General features: G+C 54.5%; 3 protein-coding genes across 4 annotated transcripts; 1 reads left to right on the top strand and 2 right to left on the bottom strand.

Annotated features, from left to right (window-relative positions):
- Nucleotides 1-545: 545 nt before the first annotated feature.
- Nucleotides 546-3110, bottom strand: LOC137232926 (IQ domain-containing protein F1-like). The gene is made up of 4 exons (XM_067755770.1): nt 3102-3110; nt 1946-2059; nt 1749-1811; nt 546-992 (listed from the first exon to the last, which is right to left on the bottom strand). Exons 1-4 carry the CDS (start codon nt 3108-3110, stop codon nt 546-548), a joined length of 633 nt encoding a protein of 210 aa, XP_067611871.1.
- Nucleotides 3111-6635: 3525 nt separating this feature from the next.
- Nucleotides 6636-14229, bottom strand: RRP9 (ribosomal RNA processing 9, U3 small nucleolar RNA binding protein). 2 transcript variants are annotated; one of them, XM_067754616.1, is made up of 15 exons: nt 14095-14229; nt 13646-13728; nt 10985-11094; nt 10524-10591; nt 10399-10440; nt 10006-10132; nt 9247-9371; nt 9072-9164; nt 8574-8674; nt 8355-8489; nt 8200-8262; nt 7831-7976; nt 7670-7749; nt 6929-7002; nt 6636-6805 (listed from the first exon to the last, which is right to left on the bottom strand). In XM_067754616.1, the coding sequence occupies exons 1-15, from the start codon at nt 14212-14214 to the stop codon at nt 6712-6714; spliced, it is 1461 nt and encodes a 486-aa protein (XP_067610717.1). In that variant the 5' UTR covers nt 14215-14229; the 3' UTR covers nt 6636-6711. The 2 variants fall into 2 exon arrangements, with proteins under 2 accessions (XP_067610717.1, XP_067610716.1); XM_067754615.1 differs by having other exon boundaries at nt 13999-14162.
- A 656-nt stretch (nt 14230-14885) lies between these two features.
- PARP3 (poly(ADP-ribose) polymerase family member 3) lies at nt 14886-21358 on the top strand. Its single transcript, XM_067754649.1, is given in 13 exon segments — nt 14886-14907; nt 15549-15656; nt 15659-15726; nt 16103-16232; nt 16472-16656; nt 16830-16862; nt 16864-16978; nt 17282-17508; nt 17747-17896; nt 18106-18192; nt 18437-18614; nt 19806-19961; nt 20403-21358. Coding segments are annotated over 12 exon segments (1605 nt in total). The 5' UTR covers nt 14886-14907; nt 15549-15550; the 3' UTR covers nt 20573-21358.
- The last annotated feature ends 266 nt before the right edge of the window (nt 21359-21624 follow it).

Raw genomic sequence — 21624 nt, forward strand, 5'->3', positions numbered from 1 at the left:
AAATAAGTTCCCTTGCTTACTAAACCTGCCACCTACTAATCTGGGGTAATCTGCCTCTTTCTTCGGTCTTTTCTTGCCCTCCATGTACAGGGGCCAGTTTACGAACCAACAGGAGCCAGGATCAAGAGCTTGGGGTGGGTGTGCTCCTCTCAGCCATGGGGGTGGCTGGGAGATCACACCCAGAGCAACTAGACCTGGTGAGTGAATTCCTGGCAAAAGTGCTGCTGTGCGCAACAACCCCACCCCTGCCCCAGGCTTCCATTATACACGGCCTTAGGGAGAGGCACCATTTCCATAGACTGAACATGAGTGATGCTCCCTGAGTTGGCAGCATGGCAGATCTGTACCCCCAACTTTCCTACCTATGTCAGACGTTGCTAATCAATCACAGTCTCTGCTCAGTCTGGACAGTGGCTCAAAATCATCCTCCTCAGACAACCCCTGCCAATTCCTCAGAGCTAGCATATGAGATGCTAACTATTTGCCATCATTGGCCCTGACCTCCTGGAGCTTATCAAGCAGAGAGAAGCTGGGGAAAGACCACTTCACTGCTTTATTGGAAGGGGAATACACTCTGTCACAATGCAAGGCCCTGAGCCCAGCAAGATCTCGAGTTCGAGATGCAGCTGGTTGGCCGTGACTCTGTAGTGGCCCTTGATGAAACCCTGGGAAGCGCAGGAGTGGCATCTCCAGTAGGCCTGGATGATGCGGGCAGCATTGAGCAAATGGCAGTAGCACCAACAGATGCGCCACATGCGGACCCAGGACTGCAGCCTGACTGCTACCCACTCCTTCCGTGTAAAGTTCTCCAGAGCTGTCCGCTGCCTGTTCTCATGCAGCTTCACCAGCTTATGCCTCCACCAGCCCTGAATGATCCACACTCTGAGAGCCACGTGCAGCAGTGTGCTGCACACCAGGGTGCCCCGCCACCAGGCCTGGATCTTTACTACTTCTGGATTACTGATGGGAGGCCTGTTTTGGGTTCTTGGGATCTAACAAGAAAAAAGACGAAACATTTGGAGGATATTCCCCACCCACTTCAGCCCCAGGGTGTGCGAGGAAGGGATCCTGATGCCCTATCAACAATCACCCCTTCTTCTGAACCTCAAGAGCACTGGGCAAGGCACTGGCTGGAACCAGAAGACCAGGTAGGTAGGTGTCCTTTCTTTGCCCCACTCTGGTTAATGGACATGGATACATCACATTGACCTCTGAATCTCAGAGCTCCCATCTGTAAAATGGTAGTATATCTGTCCTGGCTACCCAGTTTTACATGGGTCAAGTTGGCCAGCCTAGAGCAAGAATACCATGATCAAAGGGTTATCATAGTCCACCTGAGCCTGACCAGGATCCATGATCCTTCCCTTCAGACACCACTCAGCTACTGGAGAAGTGGCTTCCTCTTCTAATCCTGCTCTTTCATCCTTGACTGCAGCTCCAATCCACAACCTGCTCTCTTCCTCTGTGATAACATAGTATTAAAAGTTCCCACATCCCATAAAATTCTACCTCTTATCTCTTCCCCATCTTCACTTCTCTTGACTTTCAAACTTTAAATCTTAATTAGCAAGCAAACATACATGCACACGCTCAAACACACATACACACACACACACACACACACACACACACACACACACACACCATTGATTAAGCCCAGCTTCGCATATGTTGGCCATTCCATTCCACAAACACAACTGCCACATTCCCACCCCCAGCCCCGTGTCATCTGGGTGGGGGCATCATACTGCTCTGAGTCTCTTATTAGCATCATCTACTCCCTTTGTTGCAGCTATATTCTCTTGTTTAGCCTAGAAAAATATGGGGAAAGAGGACAGACAAGAATGAGTTTATTCCTGTTCTTAGCTCTGGAACATACAAAAGACACTAGCCACAAGCATTAGGACACAAAGACCAGAGACATCCAAGTCCAGGCTCCTCCTGCCTCTGCCTTCTCTAAGTTCGATAATGGTGCTGGCGGTAAGGATTTCAAGATCAGCTCATTCTGCTGAGGCTCATTTTTGGTGTGTTCATTAATTGTTTTGGACTGGTCCTTCTCCTGCAATCAGCAATTAGGGGAAAGGCAAGAGGGAGGCTGCTCTCCCTCCCTCTCCATTAAGTAACCCACACATCGCCAGCGTACAGGGCTTCCCAGAGTATTCAGATGTCAGGGAGATCCCCTCATCCCGAGAGATTTATGGGGACATCCCTAAAAAAGCCTAGTGTGTCAGTCTCTCTCTTACTCACCATTGGTCCCACATGGATTGGGTGTAGATGGTTCAAATCCCCTCAGGTCTGTGTTCCTCTAGTCATGGCATGGAGAGAAAGTGGGGGAGGGAGACCTATGATGTCATAAGGGCAGTTATGACTCAAGCACCAGGCTGGCTCCCGACAGTTAAGCCCCCTCCAAAGAAAAGACAGAAGTGCTGTCCATTCTTTTCTGCTGGAAATGGCCAAAGCCCTAGCTACAAAAGCAAGACACCAGAAATAGTGGCCCATTGATGTAAAGGTGTATAAAGGTAGTCATTGGTGATATCCCCAGTTGGTAAAATTGGGCGTTGATTTAATGGTTTATAGTCCATTCAAACTATAAAATACAACATAACTGTTGAAAAATAATGAATTTGATCCATGTGTACTGATGAGAAGGTATACCCAAGATGTATTTGTAAGTGAAAAAGCTGAACATCATTATGATCCCATTGGATGGGATATAAAACCATCATTGGATGGGATGGTAAAAAACTGTCAAGATATATAATTATACACGTATGCTATAAACGCAGGTAAAGAGGGAGAAAGGTATATAGACCAAACTGCTACCAATGATTACCTTAGAAGAGTTGAATTGCTGACCCATTCATACAATACCAGGGAAATCTGTGAGGCCCCCAGGACGAGCAGTGCTTTCCTTCCCCAGCAGGCTCTGGGGCTGGGAGCATATTCAGAGGGCTGATCCCATTGACACCCTCACTGACCCCTCCTTTCTTCTCTCCTTCCCACTCTTCCCTGAGGGGGTCTACTGAGAGCCTCTGGGGTGAAACTCTGGTAGAGGGTGAGAAGAATGGTGGAGAAGAACGGGGTTGGAGAAGGAGGCTCACCCCCATCATGCTCACCCCAGGCCACTTGCCCAGCACACCCTCAAAACCTTTGCTTGGATGGTGTCACCCCTCTGCTCCTCAGCCCCTGGGGCAGCTCCTCCCTGCCCACTGGATTGAGTCTGAGCAGGTCCTGGTGGCATTCAAAGCCCCAGCACCCTCCCTGCCCCTAGGGTCACCACATTCACCAACACCCCAGTCTCTGGCCTCTTTCCTGTCTGAGTCTGCCTCCATCTTGGGACCCAGCCCCCTCGTTTACCCAGGCTCCATATGTGGGATCTTTCCTGTGCCCTTAGAGCGCAGGGACTTTAATTTCTCCCTTCAGTCCTCAAATGCTCATGGATCCAATTATGAGGAGCATGTGTTTAGTGGCCATTCATATATCTTCTTTTATGAAGTATTGGTTTAAGCCTTTTGTCCACTTTTATTGGATTGTTTGTCTTTATTACTGAGTTCTAGAAGTTCTTATACTCGATATGAGTCCTTTGTCAGATACATGTATTGTAAATATTCTTTTCCCTAGCCTGTGACTTTTTAAAATGCTGTCTTTTGATGAACAGATGGTTTTAATTTGGATGAAGTCCAGTCTATCAATATTTTATACTTAGCACTTTCTCTGTCCTAGGAAATCTTTGTCGACTCCAGGGTCACAAAATAATTCTCATGGGTTTTCTTCTAGAAGCTTTATATAGGTTTAGCTTTAGTTTTTGTTTAGGTCTGTGATCCATCTTGAATTAATTTTTTTTTTTTTTTTTTTTTTTTGGCTATGATGTTAGATAGGGGTCAAGATTTTTTTTCCAGTGAAAAATGTATTTCCTTTCTGCATTGAATTATCTTGGTACATTAAAAAAATCAATAGACTGTGTAAATGTGAGTCTATTTCTGGCTTCTCTATTCTGTATCATTGATCTCTTTGTCTGTTCTTACTCTAACACCACCTGTCCTGATTACTGTAACTTTATAGTTTTTCAAGACAGTAAGTCTTGAAATCAGATAATGGAAATCCTTCAACTTTGCACTTCTATATCAAGAATTCCCCAACTGCTCATACAGTTGATTTTTGTATATTGCCCTTGAATCTTTCAGTTTCGGGGGTGCTTTTTTTTTTTTTTTTTTTTGGTACGCGGGCCTCTCACTGTTGTGGTCTCTCCCGTTGGCGGAGCACAGGCTCTGGACGTGCAGGCTTAGCGGCCATGGGACATGGGCCCAGCCGCTCCGCGGCATGTGGCATCTTCCCGGACCGGGGCACGAACCCGTGTCCCCTGCATCGGCAGGCGGACTCTCAACCACTGCGCCACCAGGGAAACCCTCGGGGGTGCTTTTGATTTTTATTTATAAACAGCTTTGTTGGAATATAATTCACATGTCATACAATTCACCCCCTTAAAGTACACAGTTCAGTGTTTTTTAGTATATTCACAGATACTTGCACACAATACCATAGGTATCTTGCCTGCTTGCTAAATTTTCTTATTCCAGTAGTTTTCTGGGTAGATTGGGGGTGCCTGTATGCCAGTTGCGGGATCTGGAGGTGAGGTATCCTAAGTGGCTTGTGGTGGGCTTCCTGATGGGGTCCACAAAGTGGTTAGTAGGACCCGCATCCCTTTGATGTTTTGAACCCTACCGGCTGTTCTCTCAGTTCCTCCCCACCCCTCAGTCATGCTGCTCACCTCAGTGTTTTGAAAGGAGTAAGAAATGCACCTCAGTGACCCCTGGGGCTGTGACTCTGAGAGGGTACCAAGGCCTCATGATGACCAGGGGGGTCTTCAGAGGACAGGAACAGGCAGAGATGGGGAGGGCCCCACCTAGTGTCTTTTGCATGGTTCAGAGCTACGAACAGAGCTAAGAGCTGCTACAGTGGCTGCCCCTCACCCATCTAATTGTGGCCTTGAGTCCATCAGGGGAGAAGACAGGAGAGCACTTGAGACCACTGGAGTGTGAGGTGGGAGGTGTAATTCTGCACCTCAGAATCACATGGCTTCATATGTTATAAAACATATAGCAGTGAGCTCATTGCCTACTCAACTTCCCTACATCTACTAGACACTGCAAACTAAACTGCTGATCCTTCTCATCCTGCTTTCTCCACCTGGTCTTTCTCATCTTGGTAAATGTCACACTGTCTGTGGTGCCACATTCATCTCATCCCACAATTAATAGATCAGCAAGATCTGTTGGCGTCACCTCCAAACACAACCCAACCATAGCTCTGCCTCCCCACTTCTGCTGGCCCTCTCACACCACCATCACCTCTTACCTGCTATTTACTATAGCTTCCTAAGTGGATGCCCTTCTTCCCCCAAACATTTACTAATTAATTCTCCACAGAGCAGTGACTTGTTTTTTCTTTTTATTGTGAACCAGATCCTATTACTTTTCTGCTTTCAACCCTCTCATGGCTTCCCATTGCTTGGGAGGAAGGAAGAGCCCAACTACAGCAGAAGTCTCAGCTGACCAAGGCTGAGACTAGAAGCCGTAAGAGGGATTATTTTCAGTTTCAATTCCAAAAGCATTTATTTTCAAACTTTCCTTTCTCCCTGGGAATGTGCTAATGGAAAAGGGGTTTGTGTATTAAGGGGCATTTCCGTGTTACTTGCAATATTATTCAAGAGGTATGTGTATGCTGTCGTTGAGCTCTATTTAAGGCGGGACATAAGGAGTGAATTCTAGTAACATCCTCTGATCCACAACAGGGTTTTCAGGGGTTCAATCTGAACCTGACCCTTCTGGCCCCAGAAGAATGAAGGTAGGAGCAGGTCTGTCCAAGGGGGAGGCCTCATGAGCAGGGGAGCAGGAGGGAAGCCCTGTAGCTTCCTCCCCCAAGGGGACCACGCTGCCGCTTGAGAACCATAGGCTCAGCTGTTGGGCCCAAGGCATTAAGGGAAAGTTCAGAGCCGATCCTTAACACACCTTGCTCATTTTCCATTGAAGAGGACACTTCCCTGCACTGCTGCCTCTCCAATCAGCCTCTCCACCTCCTCTTTACTTCACTCCATGGCAGAAGCTGAATTATCCAGTTGGTGGAATCAGGAGAACACATTAACCTGGCAGGGTCACTGCTGTGAGGAATCATGCAGCCTGGCTGTCATTTAGACCAAGGGCAGAGCTATTCCCACCTCTGACACTGTCCCCAAGCAGTGAGCAATGCAGGGTCCCACCTCCACCCGGACCCCCACCCCAAGGGCAGTCTAGCTCCTAAAGCTTCCTAACCTGGCCTGGGTGGTGCAGATCAGCCTGACTTGTAGGTCTAACTGTCTTCCTTTCAGTCCTCAGACCCCACAGCCAGCCCTTACACACACTGAACAGCCACAGCTTCTTAGCTGAGGGATCAGCAGCTTCTGACCCCAACCAGCCCGGAGCACTGGGTGGAAAGCTGGCCTAACAAAGTCGTAGAGGATACTCAGGGTCTAGGAGCCAGAAGCCAGCTGAGGGCTCCATCCCCAAATTCGCTGGAAAGGATAAAGCCCCCAGGCCTTTACTAAGCCATCCCCTGCCATCTCCCTGCCCTCCCCAGTCAAGAAGCTAGAGGAGACAAGGCCCAGAAGAGGAGGCTTTTAATACAAGGAAGGCAGGGGATGGCCTGGGAAGAACTTAAATAAAGGGGATGAGAGAGTCAGGAGCCAGCAGTAGGGGGCCTGGGGGCCCTGTGGAGAGGGATGATGCAGACAGAGTTCCGGGCCTCTTTGATCCGCCACCACCGGCCAAGCCTGCAGGGGCGAGAGGAGCAGCTGAGGGCGGGCCCAGCCCCACCCGGGATCCACCCCATTCCCACCCAGCCACCCACCCTATGCCATTTGCCCCACCCGCACCCCTCGAGAAGTGCCTCATACCTGTGCTCCTGCCCTACCCCGGCCACCAGGAAGTCCCCAGCACTGGAGAACTTGAGGCTATTGATAAAGCCCACCTGAGAAGAGGGAGGGACAAGGCAGTAAGATGTGAGAACAGATCCCTCACCACAGCCCCAGCATCACAGTCAAAGGCCCAGCCTGGGTTAAATCCCTGCTCTGCGTCCTGCCACCTGGGCCAGCCCTCTACCCCTCAGGGCCTCAGCATCCACCTCTGTGAGATGGGGAAAGTAGAGCACAGGCCTCGCAGAGAGTTTGTGGGGATGAAGGAGATGGTGTACACCAAGTAGGGCCTGGCTCCTGGTCCTGGCTCTGGAGACTCCATGACCATCACCATTGACCCAAGCCCTGAACTGTCACTAGAAGTCACTGACAGATCCTGCCACTCTGCCCTAGGTTGCACCAAGTCCACACACCCTAGCCTGGCATTCAGTCTGGCACCAGTCATGCAGATCCCATCACAGGGCCAGGCCCTCCATGCCTTTGCCCACACTTCCCTGCCTTGTACCCCAGTAACCAGGACAGGGCCTAGGACAAGGAGGGGAGTGGAGGCGGGGAAGGGAGAGGAAGAAGGGAGGGTTCCTGCAGGCCCTGTGCTAGGAGCTGGGGCTAGAAAGAGAAATCATAGCTGGCCCTGCTCTGAGGAACCGCCCTTCTGGCAGGAAAACACTGTAACGGGCCTTGGGAGTGTGGTAAAGACAGGCTGGGTATTCAAGCCTCACTCACCAGGGGGATGTCGCAGAGAAGGTCAAGCTGCCGGAAGCCCTCCCCGCATTGCCAGAGCCGCACAGAGTTGCTGTGAGAGCCTGGGGGACAGGGAGACAGTGAGCACCCCCCTCACCAGCCCACCCTGAGATCCCCTCCTTTCTGCCACACAGGGCACCCACCTGTGGCCACGAGGTCCGTGTTGAGCAAGGCTGCCACCGATGACACCCAGAAGGGCTGCTCCAAGCCCAGCTCCCCCCGCAGCCCATGGGCCTCACGCTGCAGGGCAAGTGGCCGCTTCTTAGAGAGGCCCCACAAGGCTACAGAACTGTGGACAGGGAGCACGGTCAGTGAGGGGGCCAGGGGCAGGGCAGAAGGGCCACACGGCAGGAAGGGACCAAGTGCACACCAGCCACAGGAAGCAGACCAGGTCCCCTGCGCTCTTTGCCTCAATGTCCTCATCTATGGAAAGGGGTTACTACAGCTCCCGAGCAGGAGGATTCTATGCGGCAAGTCCAGGGGCAGTGGCAGTGGTAGAAGGCAGCACTTACCCATCGTCTGCACCCGACACCATGTGCTCCTCGTTGATGAGCTGGATGCTGTCAATGGAGCCCCTGGAGAAAGGCACCATGAGGGGCGTGGCCCAACCTCATCCCCAGCCCATGCGGGTGGCCCCCTCAATGCCCGGTGCAGCAGGCCGCCTTACTGGTGGCCGTAGAAGACAAGCTGGGACTCCTCGGGGATCTTCCACACACGCACGGTCCCGTCCCGGCCCCCGGCGGTCACGCAGCACTCCCTGCTCAGAGCATCCAGTGCAGCCACAGCATCCTGGTGCCCGAAGCTGGAGAGGGGGACAGAGGGAGGATGGGATCACCCGTGAACCTGCACGCACACATCCGCGTGCCCTCTGCCTGCGCATACTCACAGCGTCTCCACGTAGGAGTTCTCCGCCACATTCCACACCTTCACAGAGCGGTCGTGGGACGTGCTGTAGAGCTGGTGGGTGCCTCTGCGGAATGCCAGCCCCTAAGGGTGCATGGAAAGAGGGCAAAAGGAATCTGGACTACAGCAGGAGAGACAGAGGTCAGGCCCAGGGAGGACGTCCTGAAAAGCAGGTCACGTGGCACAGGAAGCCAGCCCCCATCAAGAGCGCTGTGGGGCTCTACGTGGAGCCAGGGGCACACTTGCCTGCCCTCAAGCAAGTACAGACTTCTCAGGCCTCCCTCTCCCTAGGCAAGCTCGACTCAGTCTCCCCCAGCTCTTCCCTATTGCTTCACCCTGTTTCTGTCCTGTTCACCAAAGTGCAGGTTCCCTGAGGATGGGGACCCACTGCCTCTTTCACACCATTCCCTGGATCCCAGTACCATGCCTGGCCCACTCGGGTGCTCGAGAAACGTCCACTAAAGGAGGCCCAGCTTCTCACCGACACGGCGTCCCGGTGTCCCGTGAAGGTGTACAGGTGCTGGCAGCTCTGGGCCTCCCAAATGAGAATGAGCTTGCTGCGGTCACCCGAGGCCTATGGAGACAAGGGCAATGGCCATGGGCACCCACCATGTGCCCACACCTCTCACCTACTCCCGGGGCCAATCCTGCCTTACCAGGTACTTGCCATCGGAGGAGATGGCCATGCAGAGGACGTGGCTACTATGGCCGGAGGGCTGCCCCTCGGCACCCTTCTTGGCTCGAGGGATCACATGAAGCTTCCGTCCACTTTCCACACTCCCTGACACCAAGGGGGAAGAGAGATGCTACTGGGACACAAGGCAGGACTGTCTGGCAACCCCCCTCAAGGGCAGCGTGGCACCATGGAAAAACTCCTGGCCTCAGGTCAGAAGATCTGGTTTAGCCACTGTGAGCCCCTGGACAAGTCACCTCAGTTTCCTCATCTGTTAAGTGGTGACAATAATCCCAAAGAGCAGCCATGAAGCCCAGAAGAAAAGGGACAGGAAAGTGCTTGGGACTGATGGTACGAGCTCTTCCTGTTACTACTATGGGTGGATGAGGACAGCCCTCAGTGGTCAAAGGCCAGGAACCCAGGAGGACCAGGAACTCAATCCCAGGACTGCACAGAGCCTCAGCTGTCCTCTAGTCCAACTGCCCAACTGAAGCATCAACTCCCATTAAATCATCATCCTGCCTCCACTCCATCATCTCCAATGACATTGACAGGGAGCTCACAAGTCCCACTCCTGGGCAGAAGCTTCCACTGTCATCCACAGAACACCTCTTTGGAAGCAAACCTGTCTCCGGAAGCTTCCCCCGTCGGGTCTCAGTTTTCCCTGATTATTTCTTCCTCCCCAGACCAGCTGGCCCAGATGATCCCTCACAGCTGCACCCCCACGCAGGCACTCACTCACACTTAATAATGGTGCAGTCTTTGGCGGCAGAAAAGATGGCCAGGTCGTCAGGGGTGATAACCAAACATGTGATGGACAGCTGGTGGCCCCGTAAGATTCGAATGTCAGCAGGGTCTGGGGCCTGGATCTAGGCAGGCAGGGACCGGGTCACTGCAACTAGGGGCAGGAAGGCCCCCCTCCACACACACACATGCCATCCTTTCCCACCACACTGCCCAGAAGGAAAACCGGACCCAGGGCTGCCAAGACCAGACCATTACCTGACCCTGTCTGCCCAAGTGCCCACTATGTTCCAGAGCAAACACCCCACAGCCTGAGTCCCCAGTTGGGCCATCTGCCCACCAACCCAGGTGATTCCCTCCAATCTGACACCAAAGTGCCCTGTCTGCTCACCTCCTCTGCCACCGACTTCTGCAGCCTGCCTCTCTGCTCGAGCTGCATGGAGAGGAGAGGGGTGAGATCCCAGGAGCAGGACCAGCCCCATCCCTTCCCTCCCACCACCCTCCCTCCACACTCACCACGTCCTCCTTCAGCCTCCCTGCCACCTGGTCCTCCTCAAATTCGCGGGCCTCGGCCTTCTCCTCCTCTGTGTAGGACAGACCAAGCCAAGTAAACCCAGGCCAACAACACCCCACTTTTCCCTTCCCATCCCCACCCACCACCTCAGTCCTGGGCCCTGAACATTTGGGCTGTGTCCCATGGAAGTTCAGGCCACCTCAGCCAAAGGGGAGGGAGGGCTGGATGCTCTCCTGCCCACCCCCTGCCTTTACTTATCAGATCAGTCTGAAGCCCCCTGAAGGCCTGGCCCACCCCAGAAGATCCATTAGAGCTCCTAGCCACCCTCCCACAGGGCCGCCAGCAGCAGCAGCCCCAGCAGCCCACCGGCTACCTGCATCAGTCACCCACCAGGTGGCTGGGGCCACAGCAGGCAGACTCAGGCATAGGCCCCGCCCCTCACCTGCCCAGTCCACAGGCTCACCTTGCTGCTTGAGCTGCTCAAGGTAGAGCTTGGCCAAGCGCAGCTTCTTCTCCTGTGCGGTCTCCTCCAGCTCCTCCGCCTCCTCCTCCTCATTCCTCCTGGGAACTAGGCTGTGAGCAGGAGGAACTAGGCTGTGAGCAGGAGGGCTCGGCCCGCTCCTCTGGCCACTAGGACCGTGCTCCTCGCTGCTTCCCCAGCCACTTGACACCCCCATCCCTGCTAGCCCTCATGGCCAATGGTCTCACACACAGAAAACTGAAAGATGTGACTTACCAAACTGAAAGGGCCCACCCAGGGCCCAACGTAAGGGTGAAAACAGACCCCAAACCCAAAGAGATCACTGGGAAATCTCTCAACTCTGGAGGGAAAGAGAAGGTTCTACAGGCTTCCAAGAAAAATCAGACCGTATACAAAGGGTCAGGAATCAAAATGACTCCAGAAGCCTCAACAGCAACACTGAGAGGAGAAAACAAAGGAGCTGCACGTACAAAATTCGGAATAAAACGCTAACCACTGGAATGGCATGCCAGTTAAACCATTAATGATAAATGAAAACATATCAGATGTACAAGGTGCCACAAAAGTGGTCCTTTCTCCTTCTTTTAAGGATGGAGGATGTGCTCCCTGAACAAGAGAGTAAGCTAAGAATGGGGAAGGCACGGGAGACAGGAAACAGAAGATCCAACATGTAAAGCAGAAACGGTAGATCTCAGAACAACAACGACCCCCCAGACACAGGGGAGCAGCCAGCCCAGATCTGATGCAAGGAACCAAGAGGCAGACGTGTTGGGACTATCAACGCCCCATCCTCACTGCCAAGGCACCATCCTCTACCCTGAGGATGGGATTCCAGGTGAAGCTTAACTGGGCCTGGCTTGACCTTGTGCTAGTGAAGTCCCTGCTTTCCCCTCCATGCCCCTCACTCAAGATAAGTCCTACTTTGACTTGCTCCTGGGAGCTGGAGGTAAGTCACGGGAACTCAGAAGCAGAAAACCCAGGGCAGCCCGTTCCCTCTGATCAAGTGCCTGTAGATACCTAGTCGCTGTCAGGTAGCCCAATTGTTTCCTAGACTCATCCATGACCTTGCCCACAACTTCCCCAGAAACGACCTTGGAAATTCTCAAGGAAGCCAAGGCCTGACCATGCTCCTGAGACCGGTTAGTACCCAGTGCGCAGCAAGTCTTCAGCCAACAGGGTTGGTGCTGCCCTTCCCTCATACACCAGGGTCTTAACTTCTACTCAGTTTACCCAAGGAATCAATCTATTGTTTCGGGTTCACACATAGAAGACAGAACTCTAAAGAAAATCAAAGCAAGTATACAACCATTGTAATTCCACTCAAATAACATTCTGGAAAAGGCAAAATTCTAGGGACAGCAGTTACTGGTTGGAGTGGGGTGGGAATTGACTGCAAAGGAGCCATGGGGGATTTTGGTGGGTGGTAAAACCCTTCTATATCTTTACAGTGGTGGTAGTTACACGACTATATGCGACTGTCACAACTCACAGAACAGTACACTAAGAAAGGTAAATATTACTGTATGTAAGTTATACCTGAATCAGAAAAGGGAAAAGGAAAAAAAAGAAGAAAAAGGAAGGAAGGAAACCAAAGAAATGATTAACTTAAGTCAGGAATGGCAGTTGGGGCTTCTAAGTTTCTACAAATGGTCTAGTTCTGGTGGGTGCACAGAGGTTCATCATTTCATCATTACTCTTTATGGTACAATTACATTTCGTTAACTCTTCTGTAGCTGATACATTTCACAATACATTTTAAAAATATTTAAAAGTGCTTAGCACAGGGCCTGGCACACACCCACAGTAACCTTAAGACTACAAAAAGTATATATTAAATCTGTGAGCAGGTTAAGGCCAACATGTACTCAACTTTTAGAATTAGAATTTCTAAAGCCAACTCTTAAGGAAGGCACCGGGATTCTCTGATATGACAGCTTCCATGCCACAGGGTCAGGCCTGATACCTTGCCAGCCCCCTCTGAACTCTGCAACATACTCCACCCCCATCACCTGCAGAATGGAGGAGGTACGCAAAGCCCTCCACAGTCCAGATGCACCCACTGCCTACCCTCCCATCCTCTTCATCTCCCATCTAGCCCACTTAGCCCCCAGACTTTTCTCTGGTCCCTGAATGCCTTCCCTATCTCTCCATGAGGAACCCCTCCTCATCTCTCCAGGCCCCATTTAAACTCCCCTTCTCTGTTCCGACAACACGCAGCTCTAAGATACACATCCCACCACAACACATTCCGTCTTCACCTGCCTGCTCATCTCTGTTCTCTCAACAGTGAAACTAGTGCCTGGCACTCTCAATAACTGTGAAATTGTGGGAGAACAGAATGAAGAACTAGCAAGCATTTCTTGCATCCCTCTCCCCTTGCCTGGAGTTCAGCTCCCTGTCATGAAGGAAGGTCTCACTGGTCTCCCATTAGGACTGGGGGTCCTCCCCACACAGAGACCGCCCCTGTAGTGAAGGAAATGACAGTTCTCAGGATCAAAAAGTGGAGGAAAGAATCAAGATCTGAGAATCAAGGGTCAGAGTCCTGGGTTCTAGGCCCAGCTCTAGCCCCCGTCATTGAGTACTCCTTCCATACACAAATGGGCCCCAGTGTTCTTTTCTACTAGGTGGAAAAAAAGAGCTCACCTCTCAGTCTCCGAGTCGCTGGAGATCTCCTCATTCATCTTGCCGCCACCCTTGGACTTGCCCTTGTCCCCAGAAGAGTCGCCCTAGGAATTATATAATACTTTCTTTGGTCAGGGGTCCCGACCACCCCGGCTCGACCAAGGGCCCCTTAGGGTCCCTCGAGAGTCACTGGGAAAGGCGGTAGCCCCCGGCTCAAGTGAAAGGATTTTTCAGTATTTGGCGCGCGGAGAACGGGACGAAGCTGACTCCAGCTGGGGTCCCGGGGTCGAGGGGACCGGTGCCGGGGCCCCCGGATGGGGATAATGACCCAGTAACATAGGATGGACCCCGGCCCGCCAAAGCGCCGTGCTCACCTTTCGCCGCAACTTGCCGGCCCCCGCACCAGCCCCGGCCCCCGAGGCCGGCTTTCCCCTCTTTCGAACCGCCCCAGTCGCCGACATGCTGCCCACCGTGTGTGTTGCGGCGGCTCCTGGCGAACTCACGTGGCGGCTGAACCCGGGCCGTCCCACAAGACTCCAAGCCAAGATAGGCTCCCACCGCCCGGTGGGCCCCGCCTCCCACAGCTCCATTGGGCCCTTGGGTAGGTTCTGTCTCGCCCCCAAGCGCCCATAGGATAAATGTCTGTGGCTACGCCTCCTAGAACTCCTATAGGCTTCCGCGCCCGGCTCCAGTAGGAAGCAAGCCTCTCCCTGGCGCTTCCGGCCAACGGCTGCGGCGCGTGCGCCCTGCCGCTGACTGACGTATGAAGAGGGGTCGGACCCCGACACCGTCTCTGTGTTTGCTCTCCTTGGACGCTGGGGGGCGCCAGAGACGCGGGATTCCTTTTCCTGGAACGTGACTCGTCCCCGTCAGGGGCGGGGGCCAGGGTGAGAGAGTCTGACTCTAAATAACCGGGGCGGGGGAGAGGGATCCGGCAGCCCCCGGGAGAAGGCAATGCCCGCACCTGGGGCCAAGGTCACTGGACAACCGGTGGATACGTATTGCATGCCTCAGGCCAGATGAGCAGCTCTAAGGGCGCGTCAGTCCCCTGGGCCTTGGCTGTGTCCGGATCAAGTGTCCACCCATCCATGGGACAGGCTGCCTGCCCGCCTCGGCCTGCCCAGCCTCTGACTCACCAGACTGGTGGCCAAATAGCTGGAATCCTACCCACACCCACTTCTTCCCTGCTCCCCTAAGGCTTACGAGAGGTTGTTAGAACTAGGACTGCCTGGGAGTTACTGACCTGGTGGCCACAACCTCTCCCAGGTCCCTGCTTCTCTTAGGTGAGTGCTCTATGGCCTCTCCCACAGCCCTCCACAGGGCAGGGCAGGGCGGGTGTGACTGACCCTTGCCCTCTGGCAGTTCAATGCCACTGGTCTGGGACGGAGGCTGGCACCCCAGAACTCTTGAACCTGCTGGGAAGGGTTTCTGCGCTATTGGGTCCTAATCTTTGGAGAGACAGATCTGGCCTTAGGAGTGCTAGCCCCCCGGGAGCCACTGCCCACTCTCCTCCATAGCTGGGGTGACTCAGCCCAGCAACCATGCCAGGTCCAAGTTAGCTGAGATGGGGGAGGAGCAGAGAGTGCTCTGGGGAGAGGAGCCCAGAAATGGGAGGGGGCAGATTCTCCTTTCACTTTCCCTTCAACCTCAGAACACACAAAAGAGCCATAGAGGGTGGAGAGCCCCTCTTCCTTGGCCAGACTGGGCAGACTGGACAGGGGCCTGGCCTGGCCCTGGTGACTGGAGAAAGGGGTGTATCTGGGGTGCAGAGAGCCGGTTTTGGTCAGGGACCGGGAGTGGGGAAATGGAGGCAGAGGGAGGTCACCAAAGGGCAATCTCAGGGTGGGGCAAGTTAGTGCTGTGCCAGCCAGGTGGGACGCAAATGTCACGGATGCCTGAGGACCCCCTCTGTGCCCTAGAACAGCCATGGCTCCGAAGCGCAAGCCCCAGGTACAGCGTGAGGGTCCTGAGAAGAAGAAGGGGCGTCAGGGGGCACAAGAGGAGGACAGTTTCTGCTCCACTGCCGAGGCCCTCCACCCACAGAGAAGCACATAGCCTAAGTGGACCCCCTGTGCCCACTCAGCTGCAACCCTAGGACCCAGGTAAGCTGTAGTCCCCAGCCAGTCCCAGTGCCTGCTCCCTCTTGGGTACAAGTACACTCAGACCTCCTCCCCTCCCCCTTGGCTCTGGCTAAATAACTCAAGGCTCCCAAGTAAACTGTGTTCTTCCAAGACCCCAAAGGTCAGGCAGAGCTATATCCCATCAGATCCAGGTGGGTCATGTCTGCTCTTCAGACCCCAGGACAGGCCCCTGAGCTGCTCAGTCTTCCCCCAACGACACTTAAGGCAGGGTTCCCAGACAGGGCCTCCTCTGACACCCCAGTGCAGTGTGATTCCTGTCAGCGTGCAGCCAGGTACCCCATCCCACTCAGGGGCGGCCGGAGCCAGCCTGCCCTCCACGCACCCACTCTGGCCACAGGTGCATGAAGACTACGACTGTACCCTGAACCAGACCAACACTGGGAGCAACAAAAACAAGTTCTACATCATCCAGCTGCTGGAAGAAGGTGACTGCTTTATCTGCTGGAACCGCTGGGGGCGCGTGGTGAGTACCACTCACCCACCCTGTGCCCGCATCCTCCCCACCTATCCCTGCTCAACGCATGGCCCCTGCTTCCCAGGGTCCCCACAGCTTACTCAGGCCAAAAGGCCACAGCCTCTGACTGTGCCCTGCCCCACCTCTGACATCCAGGGGCGCTCGGCACAGGGCCTGCACAGTAGAGGCCAGCAAACATTTACGGCGGGCACTGTGGTAGGCACACCTCTGAAAGCTGTTGCTTGCCGGGAGAGGTGGGCCAGTCACAACTTAGCCGCTTCATGTCACTGGAGGATGCACAGAAGGACTTTGAAAAGAAGTTTCGGGACAAGACCAAGAACAGCTGGGCAGAGCGGGACCACTTTGTGGCCCACCCCAGCAAGTATACACTTATCGAAGTACAGAGAGAGGATGAGGCCCAGGAAGCCATGGTGAAGGTGAAGTGGCCAGAGAGGGAGGGTGGGCCTGGGCCGAGGGAAGGGACAGCCACTGCCCAGCTGTATACTCTCAGGCACAGGCCTTCCTCTCTGGCCTCGGTCTGGCCAGGCCCTGCTCTAGGTGCAGGTGCCCTGCCCAGCTGCTCCTGCCCAGGTGGGCCCTCTACCCCTAGGTAGACGGAGGCCCAGTGAGGACCGTAGTTCGTGGTTCAGCAAGTGCAGCCCTGCTCCCTGGACGCAGCCACACAGAAGCTCATCACCAACATCTTCAGCAAGGACATGTTCAAGAATGCCATGGCTGGGCTTCCCTGGTGGCGCAGTGGTTGAGAGTCCGCCTGCCTATGCAGGGGACACAGGTTCGTGCCCTGGTCCAGGAAGATCCCACATGCCACGGAGCGGCTGGGCCCGTGAGCCATGGCCGCTGAGCCTGCGCGTCCGGAGCCTGTGCCCCGCAACGGGAGAGGCCACAACAGTGAGAGACCCGCATACCGCAAAAAAAAAAAAAAAAAAAAGAATGCCATGGCTATCATGAACCTGGGTGAGGGGGGAGGAGCCAGGAAGGGTAGCAGGGGTCTGGGGGTGGCAGGGCTGTGGGCCTGACTCCCCACTCTCCCCATCCCCCCAGATGTGAAGAAGATGCCACTGGGGAAGTTGAGCAAGCAGCAGATTTCCCGGGGTTTGGAGGCCTTGGAGGCAGTGGAGGCGGCCCTGAAAGCCCCCGCAGGTCGTGGTCTCAGCCTGGAGGAGCTGTCCTCCCACTTCTACACCATCATTCCCCACAACTTCGGCCGTAGCCAGCCCCCACCCATCAACTCCCCGGAACTTCTGCAGCCCAAGAAGGATATGCTGCTGGTGAGGGTTGGCAGGTTGCAGGCAGTGGGGTTACCAAACAGATAGATGGGGCAAGGGAGATGGGGGACAGATAGATCGACTGCGATGGGCAGGCCGAAGGACAGGGGAGGGGAAGGACAGACAGATAGATGGGGTGGGGCTGAATAAGGTGGGGTGGCCATGGTCCTATTTATGTGGGAGGGGGAGGGGAGGCCCAGGGTCAAGGGGACACACAAGCTGCCAGTGCCCATCCCCTTAGGTGCTGGCAGACATCGAGCTGGCCCAGACCCTGCAGGCAGCCCCCGAGGAGACAAAGAAAGTGGAGGAGGTGCCACACCCACTGGACCGAGATTACCAGCTCCTCAAGTGCCAGCTCCAGCTGCTGGACCCAAAGGTGCCTGAGTACAAGGTGGGCCGGTCCCCACAGAGGAGCCGAGCTAGCAGTGGGCACTGGCCCCTTGCCTGTCTGCCCTCCAGGTGCCCAGAAGAATCCCTTTCCTAGGGCCTTCTCTCGCTGTGTCTTCAGGGCCTGAGGAGAGCTCTGGAACTGCAGGGGACAAGTGGAGGTTAGTCCATACATTTCTTGCTCTTGGCACCCAGTTTCTTCTCTCCCCACAGGTGATACATCCCTGCTTGGAAAAGACTGGCAGCAAGTACAGTTGCCCTGCTCTTCAACATAGTTGGACAGTGAACCAAGAAGGGGAGGTGAGGAAGATTCCCTCCCCACCATCACTACCTTGTCCCTTAGATGATGATCTTGGCTTATCTTCCCTTTAGCGAGCTGGCTGAGAAACTCTGACCAGTTTCCACCAGGCCTAGGTCTTGTGCATGTGTGCATGAGTATGTGAGTGACTAGGGAACCCTTGGCCTTGGTCATACCCTCTGATGGCAGATAGAAACACCTGAGCTTGGGTGGCATGACTCTCCTGGTTCCCATCTCCCCCCCTAGGGAGATCAGTTCCAGGCCCACGACAAGCTGGGTAATCGGAAGCTACTGTGGCATGGCACCAACGTGGCTGTGGTGGCCGCCATCCTCACCAGTGGGCTTCGCATCAGGCCACATTCTGGTGGCCGTGTTGGCAAAGGCATCTACTTTGCCTCGGAGAACAGCAAGTCAGATGGCTATGGTGAGGTGTCCCTCAGAGCCAAGCCCTGAGTGGGTATGGGGACACTAAGGAGCATGGGGCCCATTACTTGTCCCACCTGCAGTGGATCCAGGAGAGGACCCCTCGGATAGTTACTGACTAGAGAGCTCTGTGGGGCATCCTGGGGGTTGGGGGACTCAAAGGAGGCATCTGCTGGTCAGCGACAGCTTCCTGGAGAAGGCGATGCAGATGGGATGAGTGTGCCAACCTGACCTGGGAGGGGGTGAAAGAGGAGCCTTCAAGGTAAAGCAGCCAGGGAGTGGCACGAAGCCTGGGAGGCTGCAGCAGGTCAGCACCTCCAGGCACGGCCTGATGACAAAGCCTAGAGCAAATGCCTAGTGTGGGTGTGGGGCTTGGGGGCCCAGGAAGATCAAGCGAGCCTTATTCAGAAAGTGATGGGGAGTACAGTTGAACGTGGCTGCAGCCGTTGGGAGGGTGGCAAAGGCCAGAGGCTGCAGGAAGGCTGTGTTCCCATCCAGGCCAAATGTGATGGGCCCCCAGCCCAGGGCAATGGAGGCGGAGGAGAGAATCCATGAGAGGAGTATGTGGGAGGTGGGATGGGCAGCATTGTGGGAAAGGGTCGAGGGTGTCTCTAATGACCCCCAAGTTTCTGTCCAGGGGTGTCCTCACTGAGGTGACCTGCCCCTACTGGCTTCTCAGCCCAGGTTGACCTCATTATTGGAGACCACTGCCCTCCGCCACTCAAGAGACCAAGGTCGGAGGATTCACCCAAGTGCAGATGGAGCTGAAGGTTGCTCAAGGCCAAGGCGTCCACTAGGAGGGCAGAGGAGCCTAAGAAGAAGTGGAGGGTGGCCTCAGGAGAGCATTGCAAGGGGGTCTCAGGGTAGAGGGTGAAGGATGCCGTGGCAAAATCAGCAGAGCAGGCCTGAAAAGCCCCCACCCCAGATATGGTCACTGGAAGGCCATTACTGACCTTGGTGAGGGTGGCAGACGCCTGGACTCTGGGAGTTGAGCAATGGAGGAGAGAGTGGGGAGGGAGCACAGCCAGGACAAGGGGCCTGGAAAAATGGTTGGAGGAAGGATGGAAGAAAGATGGGTACTTTTCTGGGCCGGGGCAGCAAAGCCAAAGGAGATAACAGTGCAGCAGAGAGGAGCCCAGGGAGTCAGGCAGAGAGCCGGTCTGCCTACCCTGAGCCTCCCTGTGTCCCCCAGTTACTGGCATGTCCTGCGGGGCCCATGACATTGGCTACATGTTCCTGGGTGAGGTGGCAGTGCGCAGAGAGTACCGCATCACCGTCTATGAGCCCAGCTTGAAGCAGCACCCCCCTGGCTTCGACAGTGTCATTACCCGTGGCCACACAGAGACTGGTGAATCCCATGAAGCTGGACAGGCCTAAGGATAGAGGTGAGGCTGAGATAGAGCAGGATGCTTTCAGGGAGGAGGTGAGCAAGGAAGGGGCTTGTGAGGAAGGACGAAAAGAAGCAGGATTCTTCAATGCAGTCATTCACTTTATCATTCAACAAACATTCACTGATTCAACAAATCTTTCCTGGGCATCCAGGAGAGCTTCAAAGAAGAGGTGTCATTGACTGAGCATTGAAAGATGAGCAGGCATTTCCCAGGCAGAGAAATGGGGGAGGAGATTCCAGGCAGAAGGCCCAGCCTATGCAGCGGTTTGGAGTTTGGCAAGGTGGGAATGAGTGGGCACTCCCTGTGGTAGAAGTAGAGAGCACAGGGAGTAGGACTTACCGGTAAAGCCAAGGACCAGTGACCCTTGGGTCATTCATGGCCCTTGCTGTGCCCTGCAGTTCCAACCCAGGACACCAAGCTAGAGCTGGATGGCCAGGAAGTGGTGGTGCCGCAGGGCCAGCCCATGCCCTGCCCAGAGTTCAGCAGCTCCAGCTTCTTCCAGAGTGAGTATCTCATCTACCAGGAGAGTCAGTGCCGCCTATGCTACCTGCTGGAGGTTCGCCTCTGAGCTGTCTGCCCGACCCGCCTCCCGTCCACCGCCAGGAGCTAGACCATCATCCTCAATCTTCCTCCCATCCCTGGCGCCCCCATATCACCCCTTCTTGCTCTCAGATCTCCCTCCTGTGTCCAGACAGTGATCCCCTCTCCCTCTAATCCTTGTGGTCCTGGCATGGCTGTGGCCTCAGTCTCGTCTCCTAAGGTGATGGGTGTGATGGATTGGCATTATTACTGGGACACGGATACAGCAGCCTATTCAAGCCTGTGTAGTTAGAGGGGCACAGGCTGAGAGTGGGCGGGTCCCACAACCCCCCGGGCCATCCACCCTGGCCCAGACTGTCCATCCAAGAGAGGCGTGATCACCGAGGTGGGCTGAACTTCAGACATGCACAGGCAAGTGCACATTGTATTGGCTCACCCCCCTGACCTCTGCCTGTGCCAAAGCTGCACCAGGCCTGGGCCTTCTTGCTTTCCACAGTGACCCACCACACCACATAGCAGTTCCAGCCCCACTCCAGGGAGTGACCACTCACACGGAGGACGTGGGTTGTACACACACTCCCACCCACCCTGGTCAGTCTACATTGGTCACTGCAACGACTGGCCTCCTCTGATCATTGAGCCTCCAAAAGGGACCGTCCCCATCAACTCAGAACTGTTGGTCATGTGGGCACCCACCTGGTGATTCTGTCCTTTAGCCCAGACGTGGCCAGGCAAATCAAGCATTCCTTGTGTCTTGGCACCAAACACCCATGTGTGTCTTCTATGTGAATATCATAAATGAATTGAGAATATCTGCAAGGGGTGCAGCTCTGCTGTCATGAAAGAATGCTAGTTATCACCCCAGGCTACCCTGTCCACAAACAAGGGGTGCAGATGCTAGACAGCAGGTCAGGGTCCAGTGCAGTGTCACACACCACATTTAGTTGTCGTGTCTCTTTGGTCTCCTTTCATCTGAAACCATTCTTCAGCCTTTTTTTTTTTCCTTCATAACTTAGACACTCTTGACACTACTGAAGAGTACAGGCCAGTTGTTTTATAGACTGTCTCTCAGTTCGGGTT

This window comes from Pseudorca crassidens, chromosome 10 (genome assembly GCF_039906515.1).
Source record: "Pseudorca crassidens isolate mPseCra1 chromosome 10, mPseCra1.hap1, whole genome shotgun sequence".
Lineage (NCBI taxonomy): Eukaryota > Metazoa > Chordata > Mammalia > Artiodactyla > Delphinidae > Pseudorca > Pseudorca crassidens.

Excerpts from the sequence above, each read along its gene's own strand:
- LOC137232926 (XM_067755770.1), bottom strand. Across the intron at positions 1,812-1,945 it reads CGAACTTAGAGAAGGCAGAG|GCTAAACAAGAGAATATAGC; the intron begins GCAGGAGGAGCC and ends ATATTTTTCTAG. Across the intron at positions 993-1,748 it reads CTAATAAGAGACTCAGAGCA|ATCCCAAGAACCCAAAACAG; the intron begins GTATGATGCCCC and ends TTTTCTTGTTAG.
- RRP9 (XM_067754616.1), bottom strand. The coding sequence starts at position 14,214 with ATGGAGCTGTGGGAGGCGGGGCCCACCGGGCGGTGGGAGCCTATCTTG. Across the intron at positions 13,729-14,094 it reads GAGCCGCCGCAACACACACG|GGCGACTCTTCTGGGGACAA; the intron begins GTGGGCAGCATG and ends TATAATTCCTAG. Across the intron at positions 8,490-8,573 it reads AACTCCTACGTGGAGACGCT|CTTCGGGCACCAGGATGCTG; the intron begins GTGAGTATGCGC and ends CCCCCTCTCCAG.